At 58.4% G+C, this 9,442-nt stretch overlaps 1 protein-coding gene across 1 annotated transcript; it reads left to right on the forward strand.

Moving 5' to 3' along the window:
* Nucleotides 1-3,114: 3,114 nt before the first annotated feature.
* KIAA2013 (KIAA2013 ortholog) lies at nt 3,115-9,168 on the forward strand. The gene is made up of 3 exons (XM_041767901.1): nt 3,115-4,262; nt 6,332-7,185; nt 8,484-9,168. Exons 1-3 carry the CDS (start codon nt 3,230-3,232, stop codon nt 8,499-8,501), a joined length of 1,905 nt encoding a protein of 634 aa, XP_041623835.1. The 5' UTR covers nt 3,115-3,229; the 3' UTR covers nt 8,502-9,168.
* Nucleotides 9,169-9,442: the final 274 nt, after the last annotated feature.

Genomic DNA, 9,442 nt, shown 5'->3' on the forward strand with positions numbered 1-9,442 from the left:
GAAGGGAGGCGGCTGTAGAGCCTGGCTCTCACTCTCCATTTGCTGGGATCCACGGAGAACCACTATGGGCAGTAGTGAGGACAGAAAAAAAAAAAAATCTTTAGGCCCTGGGGTTCCCAAAGTCCACGTGCCCAGAGTCCCTGTAACTCAGGAGAGGCAATGACTCGGGGAGGCTGCCGGCCTTCCCCGGAGAAAGGACTCACGCCTCCTGGAAGCCTGCCCTCCATTCCTTCCCGATCTGTTTCCTGCTCCCTTTGCCAAAGTGCTGGAATTTGAACCTGGTCCAAGCTTCATCCACAAGGAGAGCCTGTCTCTTTAACCAGCCGCCGCCGCCGCTGCTGCTGCTGCTGCTGCTGCTGCTGCCGCCCAGATGTGCCTGCTGGTGCGTGCTGCACGTGCTGGGCGCAGTTAAAGGCGCAGGACCTGCTTTCCTGGGGGGCACCGAGGATAGCGGCCCGAGGGCAGTCCTCTGGTGCCAAGCGGTGGGGCTGCTTTTCTCCCTTTCATTGTCTTCTTTTATCCGTTTCCTTTGCAGAGCCGAGGAAGGATGCTGGACACCCTGCTGCCCGGGCTCTGGGCCTCCCGTCCCCTCCACCTGCGCCAGCCAGTTCCTCCCACTGGCACTCAGCCCCTTGAATGACAATAACGGTGGAATTCCCAATTCCCAAGCTGTTCCTTTCAGTGAAAGGAGAGAGATAGGAGCGTGTGTTACATGCTACCGTTTCTATAAATGGAAATAGTGGTTGCCTCTATTCTGTTCCTCTAGGGGGGGAACAGAATAGCTGGGGTCGGGAGAGAGGAAGACTTTACCCTTTAACTCTTAGCACATGTAGAATTTTGTCTCACGTACCCCTGTTTCTTGTTTCCTGGTTTTAAAAACAATGGCAAATGGTTATTTTCAGCCTGGCAGTATCCTAAATATATCACATGCTGGTGTCACTGAAGCCTGAGAGCAGTCCTACTCTGTTTTATGATCCCCACTTTATGAATGGAGAAACTGAGGCCCAGGGAAGTTAGCTGACTTGCTAGCAAGGGTAAGGCCAAGATTTGAAGCCCAGAGAACCTGATACCAGGGTCCTCCGGATGCTTGATGCCCGCCAGTCTCTGTTGTGGCTCCGTGGCTAACCCTAGGTTGTGATTCCCCTGCTCACTGGGAAGGAGAGTGGCAAGGGAGTTAAGAACAAGAAGGGATACAATGAGGCTTCCTTCTGACCCAGGAATCTGCTTCTAGGCATTATTTCCCCTGCAACATTCATGTCAGTGGGCCAAGGTATACATCTATTACACCGTTATTTGTAGGAGCAAGTAGAATTATGTGGGTTTACGTTTACTGAACATTCACTGTGGGTCCTGCACCTTGCATTCCTTGCCTGGGTTAACTTATCTATTCCTCGAAAACATGAGAGGCAGATTCTCTCATCATCCCCATTTCACATTAGAACCAAGCATGGTCCAGTCCTTTGTTCTCATGTCACTGTGCCACCTCAAGGGCTCCTGCCTTCCCAAGGGGGTTGGATGGAGCCTTTCTCACAGTAGGCCATGGATACGTATTCTGTGGGGTTTGTGAACTCCAGATGGGAATTAAGAATGTTTATGGGGTGCCTGGCTGGCTCTGTCATAAGAGTGTGAAACTCTTGTTCTCTGGCGTAGTGAGTTTAAGCCCCATGTTGGGTGTAGAGATTACTATAAAAATAATAAACTATAAAAAAACAATTGCGTTTATGCTTTGATAATAACCTTGAAAAAAAAAAGGTCAGCATACCATAAGATCACCTGGACAAGGCACTTTCTCACAGGGCGCCGGCACTCCAACTTGGCAAACATACCCGTGTCTGCCCACGGCCCGCAGGAAGCCAGCCACCTCAAATGACCGTTTAATTTTCAACAACTGGGAAGCACTGTCTGGCTTTGGAATGTCCTGAAACCAACGTGGAAACAATCGTCCCATTGTCTGCCCCTGTGCTCGTTTTGAATTTTTCCCCCAGAAACAGAGCACAATTGCTCTTTTGCATCAATAGCTCACAATTTAAAGGCATTTTCAAATAATGAGACTTTCGTGTCTTATGGCATTCAAGAGATTAAAACTCGGGGTGACATCAAGACAGCGACTTGGTGTGATAGAGAAATGGACAGAGTCCTGGGTGTGATTCACGTCTCCATATGCTTGTATGTGCAGGCAGACCGAGTCTGGAAGACTTGTCAACAAAATATTTCATAGAAAATCTGGTTTTGGGATGCCTGGGTGGCTCAGCAGTTGAGCGTCTGCCTTTAGCTCAGGGCCTGATCCCAGAGTCCCGGGATGGAGTCCCACCCACATTGGGCTTCCTGCAAGGAGCCTTCTTCTTCCTCTGCCTGTGTCTCTGCCTTTCTCTCTCTGTGTGTCTCTCATGAATGAATAAATAAAATCTTTATTAAAAAAAATTTTTTTTAATATTTTATTTATTTATTTATGAGACACACACAGAGAGAGGGAAAAGTAGAGACACAGGCAGAGGGAGAAGCAGGCTCAGCGCTTTAGCGCCGCCTGCAGCCCAGGGCATGATCCTGGAGACCCTGGATCGAGTCCCACGTCGGGCTCTCTGTATGATGCCCGCTTCTCCCTGTGCCTCTGCCTCTCTGTGTCTCTACGACTAAATAACTAAAATTTTAAAAAAAAATCTGGTTTACAGTGGTTTCTTTCTTTCTTTTTTTCCTTCCTCCCTTCCTTCTCTGTACTAAGTCTTTCTGCAGGGAGATAGTCATTTTAACAGAAAAAAAGTTTCCTTTTTTTTTTTTTTAAACCATCAGTAGCAAGCGGGGGCCCCACACGTGTTCGGCTTGGCTGGCCCTGGGTTTTTCTTGACAAGTGCGTGGGCCGCGTCCACGCCCCCCCGTCCCCCCATCCCCCCCACCCCCCCATCCCTCCGTGGGACGTCCTCCCAGCAGCCCGGATGGGCGGTCCCCGCCGCGTCTCCGCCCCCCGCCCTCGGCCCCGCCCCCGACCCCGCCCCCTCCGCGACCGAGCGTCGCAAAAGACCGGGCGGCGCTTGACGGCCGGCGTCGTTTGACGGCCGGCGGCAGCCGAAGAGGAGGCGGAGGCGGAGGAGGAGGAGGAAGCCGCGCTGGCTGCTGCTGCGGCGGCGGCGGCGGCGGCGGCGGGGGCCGAGGAGCGAGGCGCGGGCGGCCGGGCCGGGCCGGGGGGCTGGGCGGCGGGCCCGGCGGCCGCCCCCGCGCCGCGCTCGGCGGCCCGATGTGGCTGCAGCAGCGGCTGAAGGGGCTGCCGGGGCTGCTGTCGAGCAGCTGGGCCCGCCGCCTGCTCGGCCTGCTCGGCCTCTCGCTGCTGCTCCTGTGGCTCGCGGGCTCCGGGGCGCGGCGGGCGGCGGGCGGCCTGCACCTGCCGCCCTGGCCCCGCGGCGAGCCGGGCGCCGCCGAGCCCTCCGCCTGCCTGGAGGCGGCCACCCGCGGCTGGCGCGGCCTGCGGGAGCGCGGCGAGGCGGTGCCGCTGGGCCCCGGCGTGCCCGCCCTGGTGGCCAACGGCTTCCTGGCGCTGGACGCGGCCGCCAACCGGCTGTGGGTGACGCCCGGGGAGCGGGCGCCCGCCGTGGCGCCGGACTTCGTGCCCTTCGTGCAGCTGCGCCCGCTCGGCGCGCTCCCCGAGGCGGGCGAGGCGGTGCTGCTGCTGCGGGAAGGGCTGCTGCGCCGCGTGCGGTGCCTGCAGCTCGGGCCCTCGGGCCCCGGCCCTGCGGCCGCCGCGCCCGGGCCCGCCTCGGCCTCCGGGCTGGCGCCGGGGCCCGGCCGCGACTGCGTGCTGCTGCAGGAGGACTTCCTGGCGCACCGGGGCCGACCCCACGTCTACCTGCAGCGGATCCAGCTCAACAATCCCACCGAGCGCGTGGCCGCGCTGCAGACGGTGGGGCCCACTGTCGGCCCGGCCCCCAGAGCCTTCACCAGTACGCTGGAGAAGGTGGGAGACCATCAGTTCCTCCTCTACTCGGGCCGCTCCCCGCCTTTTCCCACGGGGCTGGTGCACCTGGTGGTGGTGGCCGCCAAGAAGCTGGTGAACCGGCTCCAAGTGGCGCCCAAGACGCAGCTGGACGAGACAGTGCTGTGGGTGGTGCATGTTTCAGGCCCCATTAACCCCCAGGTGCTCAAAAGCAAAGCAGCCAAGGAGCTCAAGGTGCTCCAGGATTTGGCACGAAAGGAAATGCTGGAGCTCTTGGAGATGCCAGCGGCCGAGCTGCTTCAGGACCACCAGCGCCTCTGGGCTCAGCTCTTCAGCCCAGGTGAGGCCTGGCCAGTTATCGGTCCACAGTCCACACCGTACACCAGGGCACACAGTCCCTCCCGGAGATGCCCCACTAAAGTCTGCAGAGGTGACACTGAACGGGAGCAGAGGGGTGCTGCAAGGGGGCCTGCCCACCGACCCCGGGGGCTGACTCTCTGCTCCACCACTTAGCATCTGTGTGACCTTGGGCCACTTAACTGACCTCCATGGGCCTGTGTTCGATAAGTACGGTTGCACTGAGCTCAGGGCTCTTGTGAGATTCTAATGAAAGGGCGACAGTGAAAGACAGGCCTTACTGGTTTGTTCTTGCGGATGAGGCCTGATTTGGAAGGTGGTTTTCGGGGTCAGCTTTAATTATTATTTTTAAGTTTATTTATTCATGAGAGACACAGGCAGAGGGAGATGCAGGCTCCTCCGGGGAGCCCGATGCGGGACTCGAACCTGGGACCCCGGGGTCACGCCCTCAGCCAAAGGCAGAGGCTCAACCACTGAGCCTCCCAGGTGTCCCTCGGAGTTGGTTTTTAAAGGATAAATCAACAGGTAGAGAGAGGCCTGGGCATCCCCACATCCGTTCCTCAGTTACCCCAGTCTGGCTGGTGACAGGCATGGGCTTTTTTTCTCTGTTTCCTTTTTTTTTTTTTTTTAAAGTGACCTCTGTGCCCAACATGGGACTTGAAGTCACAACCCCGAGATCAAGAGTCACATGCCCCGGGCACTGACTGAAGTGAGCCCTGGCCAGTGTGGTTGTGCCTTTTTACTGGGAGGGAATGGAACCTTATCTTTAGCAGGTTGGAATGGACAGGTTGAGTGAAAACTTGTTTTCCCAGTTGGCCATCGAAGTAGAGGAACTTCTATTCTAGATGAGAGATTTTGGTTTCCGGGGTGCTTGTTGTCTACATCCTTATGCATAGTTGCTCAGAGTGTGTGTAAGCCGCTCAGCACGTGTATAGGTTGGGTCTTGCCAGGGACTGTCCTCCCCGTACGAGGGATGCAGGAGTGAATAGAGCGGAGTTCCTGTTCTCATGGTGCTTGCTTAAGTTCTGGATGGGAAGAAGATGATACTAGAAAGGTGAAAATCTGGATGAATCCGCAAGATAACTTTTTAGAATAAAAAGTCGTTTAAAGTGAGAAGTATTCGTTTGAGGGTGAGAGGTGGGGGGAAGGGTGGGGTGGGGCCTCTCCGAGGAGGAGGCACTTAGCCAAGACCTAAAGAGCAAGAAACCAGCCAAGTAATGATCCGGAGGGAGCCAGCAGGTCGGCGGCCTTAAGGCAGGAGCACGTTTGGTTGAGGCCGGTGTGGCTGGCAGGCTGCAAACAAGGGACGGGTGCTGACAGCCCGATGCTGAAGGGTCTTGCAGGCCTTGGTGAAGACGGTGCATCTGAGTACGTGAGGTGGAAGGCAGAGCAGAGACGCTCCCGCACGTACATTTTTAGACGATCCCCCTGGCTGCTCTGTGCGGAGTGTAGACTAGAAGGGAACCAAAGTGGGGCATGGCGACCAGATAGGGTTTTGTGGGAGCCCAGGTGAAAGCGGGGGAGGGGGGGACCAGAGCTGTGGCCGCAGAGACGAAAGTGGATGGATGGCATCTGGTACTTCCGGAGGTGGCGCCGGCAGGACTGTGCGTGGACTGGCTGTGGGGTGTGAGCACTTGACAGTGACGCCTGACTGCCGGGAGGGCTTGAGCAGGTGTCTGGAGATCATCTGAGGGGAGGGGCTGGTTCGGGGCTGCAAGAATTCAAACCACGTCAGGTTCAGAATCGCATGTCCTGGGGGAGACAGCAAATGGGCGGTTAGCTGTTGGCGTCTAGGATTCGTGCAGATTCGGGAGATCAAGTGTTCAGGTGTTACTTGAAGCTCCAAGGCCTGGAGACGAGATGCTAGCAGGGAGCCGGCTGAGAGGGCCCGGGTGCTGCCCACAGGGGCCTCAGGCTCAGAGGGTCCCGTTGGCCGTGCGAGGGCACCAGGCAGAAGGACTTTCTCCCCGACTCAGGGAGCTCTTCATGTTGTGACCTCAGCCCCCCGGCCATGCTGTTCCCCCCTAACGTGCAACCTTTGTGGCGTTACAGGTGTGGAAATGAAGAAGATCACAGACGCCCACACGCCGTCAGGCCTGACCGTGAACCTGACGCTGTACTACATGCTCTCCTGCTCGCCAGCCCCACTGCTCAGCCCCAGCCTGAGCCACAGGGAGCGCGACCAGATGGAGTCGACGCTGAACTACGAAGACCACTGCTTCAGTGGCCACGCCACCATGCACGCCGAGAACCTTTGGCCCGGCCGGCTGGCCTCCGTCCCGCAGATCCTGCAGCTCTCCGACCTGTGGAAGCTGACCCTGCAGAAGCGTGGCTGCAAGGGGCTGGTGAGGGTCGGCGCCCCAGGCATCCTGCAGGGCATGGTGCTCAGCTTCGGGGGACTGCAGTTCACCGAGAACCACCTCCAGTTCCAGGCCGACCCTGATGTGCTGCACAACAGCTACGCCTTGCACGGCATCCGCTACAAGAATGATCACATCAACCTGGCCGTGCTCGCGGACCCCGAGGGCAAGCCATACCTGCACGTGTCCGTGGAGTCGCGCGGCCAGCCCGTCAAGATCTACGCCTGTGAGGCGGGCTGCCTGGAGGAGCCCGTGGAGCTGACCTCGGTGCCCCAGGGCCACACCTTCCCGGTCATGGTGACGCAGCCCATCACGCCGCTGCTCTACATCTCCACTGACCTCACACACCTGCAGGACCTGCGCCACACGCTGCACCTCAAGGCCATCTTGGCCCACGATGAGCATATGGCCCAGCAGGACCCTGGGCTGCCCTTCATCTTCTGGTTCAGCGTGGCCTCCCTCATCACCCTCTTCCACCTCTTCCTCTTCAAGCTCATTTACAACGAGTACTGTGGGCCTGGGGCCAAGCCCCTCTTCAGGAGTAAGGTATAAAGCCCCAGTGTGTTCAGAGCCCCAGGCCCGTGCGGGGGAGGGTGCCCCTCTCAGCCAGAACCCTCCGCCCGCAGCGCAGAGAGGCATGAGTGTGTTTAGAGAGGATGTCAGAGCGTGACTCCTCGGAGGAGACCAGAGCAGGGGACGGTGGCGAAAATCAGGTGTGGGCAGCTGAGTGCTGGCCTTCCAGGGGCGTGGGCAGTGCCCTCCCTGCCCCAGTAAACCTCAGCCTTTACAAATAACTGCACAAGACCCCTAGGGTGACCTGAGCCTCTACGGAAGCTGCAGTGGGGAGCCCTGTCCTCACTCGGGAGGGCCGGTTCACTGCCCCTCGCTGTGGGCCAGTGCAGGGGGTCATCCTGTGAGCACGTATTGTTTCCTGACGCATCTTTGTCCCCAGGAAGCCATGACTTTGAGCATGGTCACTGTGGGACTGTCACCCGGAATGCGTCCTGGGCATCGGGCTCAGCCTGGGGAGCCCGCCTGGCCCGCCCTGCCATCAGCCCTCCCTCCTTGCTCACTACCAGGATTGCCCGGGAGAGGGAACAGAAGGGGGCCCGTGACTGGCAGTCATGGGCGAGAGTCCTTCAGAGGCAGCTGGCTTGCTGCCCTTGCTGCCCTCGCTGCCCTCTCCTCTTGTCGGGCTGCTGCGAGGAGCGGTGTGTCAGCGCTCGGTCTGTGCGCTCCACGGCTAAGGGGCCTGGGCCGACTCGGGAGAAGCGCCTCATCACCTCCGCAGAGGGCTGCGTGCCTTCGGGCTTCTGGCCGGGGGCAGTGAGCCCAGAGCCGTGGGAGGAGGGTGGGCAGCAGGTCTGAGCTCCGAGCTGGAGGAACAAACGGAAAGTCAGATGAGCAAGAAATCTTCCCAGGCTGTAAGAGCAGGTGCTAAATTTGCATCGCGTGGGTCCAACGGCCCCTGTGAAGTAGGCAGGCTGCTTCTCCCCGCCGTTCGGGGGGCTCCTCTGCTCTTCCTCTGGCATCTGCCCATCTGCCCTTGGTTCCCTGCCGGGTCCCGAGGACAAGCCCAGCCCCTCATTTTGGGGTGCTACCCGTGTCCCTCAGTTTCCCCCTGCCGAGCTGGGCCACCGCAGGGCAGGGCCCAGTGACCCTGCGGCAGGTGCGGAGGTGTCCAGGCTGCTGACCCCACGGCGCTGTAGCACGTCCCAGGCCAGGAGCCGGGTCAGAGCCTGGGCAGGGTGCCCCTAGGTCAGCTCCATCACCTGCTTCCCTTGACAGTGCTGTGGCTTCCATGAGGTCGTGAAGAATAACAGCTTGTTTTGTTACTTGAACAGGAGGATCCCAGTGTCTGAGCGCACCAACGGTCCCGCTTTCAGCCCCGTCTGCACAAGACACCCAGCACTGAAAGTCCTGCTGCACGAACAAGGGATCCTTTGAAAGCACCCACCCTTTTGTGCCTTGTCGGGGACACCAGTGACGCAGAGCGTGTGTGGATGTTTAGGAGTCGGCATCGGGGAGCGGGAGGGGAGGGCCAGTGGACTTTTTGTAAAGCTTTCGACTCAATAAAATGAACCTAGATGGAAAATACTTGAAATTGAACTCACTCCTTCTGCTTCCCCTCCCTTCTTTCTTCTGTCCCAGGAAATATACCCACTTTTGAAGAGACTTGTCTAAGAAAAATTGTGTTCTATTCCTAATTTAATGTGTTCTTTCTCGACTGAGTTTTTAATTTATTGTTGTTGAGGTTTTGCCGGATGGCTTTCGCATCCACTTTAGACAGTGAACCGTGGAGGTGACTTGGGGCCTTCGCCGCCCCGCCTGGGTGGAGGGCGCGGGTCTCGGGTCATCCCCGGGTTCCCACATTGTCTCTTTCTTATCATGAGCCTGTGGAGATCTGTGCTTTTGTACTTCTGGGCTTCGGGGGCGGTATTTAACTTTCTAGTGATTGATGATTGTTGGCTTTTGAAATACCAAAGCTTCTTTTTTGTTCTGTTTTTAAATAAATCTCTTTCAAACTTCCATGACCGGTTTGTGTGTGGTTGAAACCCGGAGACAGCGGATCTTCCTCCGTCACCAGGCTTCTGGGCGGTGCCTGGAGCAGAAGGGCCAGCCACCTGGCTCTGCCGTGGTAAGGGACTGCTTCCCCACGCCTGACCCTCCTCCTCCGAACACGTGGAGGCTACTGCCCCTCTGTTCCCTGGGGGGCGGGCGGGGGGGTTCACGGGCTCGCCGGGCCCTGCGGGCAGGTTGAGGAGCTTCAGCCTCTGCCCCCACCTGCCCTGGGTGCCCCCCA

Source organism: Vulpes lagopus, chromosome 8, assembly GCF_018345385.1.
Source record: "Vulpes lagopus strain Blue_001 chromosome 8, ASM1834538v1, whole genome shotgun sequence".
Classification (NCBI taxonomy): Eukaryota; Metazoa; Chordata; class Mammalia; order Carnivora; family Canidae; genus Vulpes; species Vulpes lagopus.

Bases quoted from the DNA above. Each gene is read 5' to 3' on its own strand.
- KIAA2013 (XM_041767901.1), top strand. From the start codon at position 3,230: ATGTGGCTGCAGCAGCGGCTGAAGGGGCTGCCGGGGCTGCTGTCGAGC. The intron at 4,263-6,331 runs GTGAGGCCTGGC...GTGGCGTTACAG, and splicing joins GGCTCAGCTCTTCAGCCCAG to GTGTGGAAATGAAGAAGATC.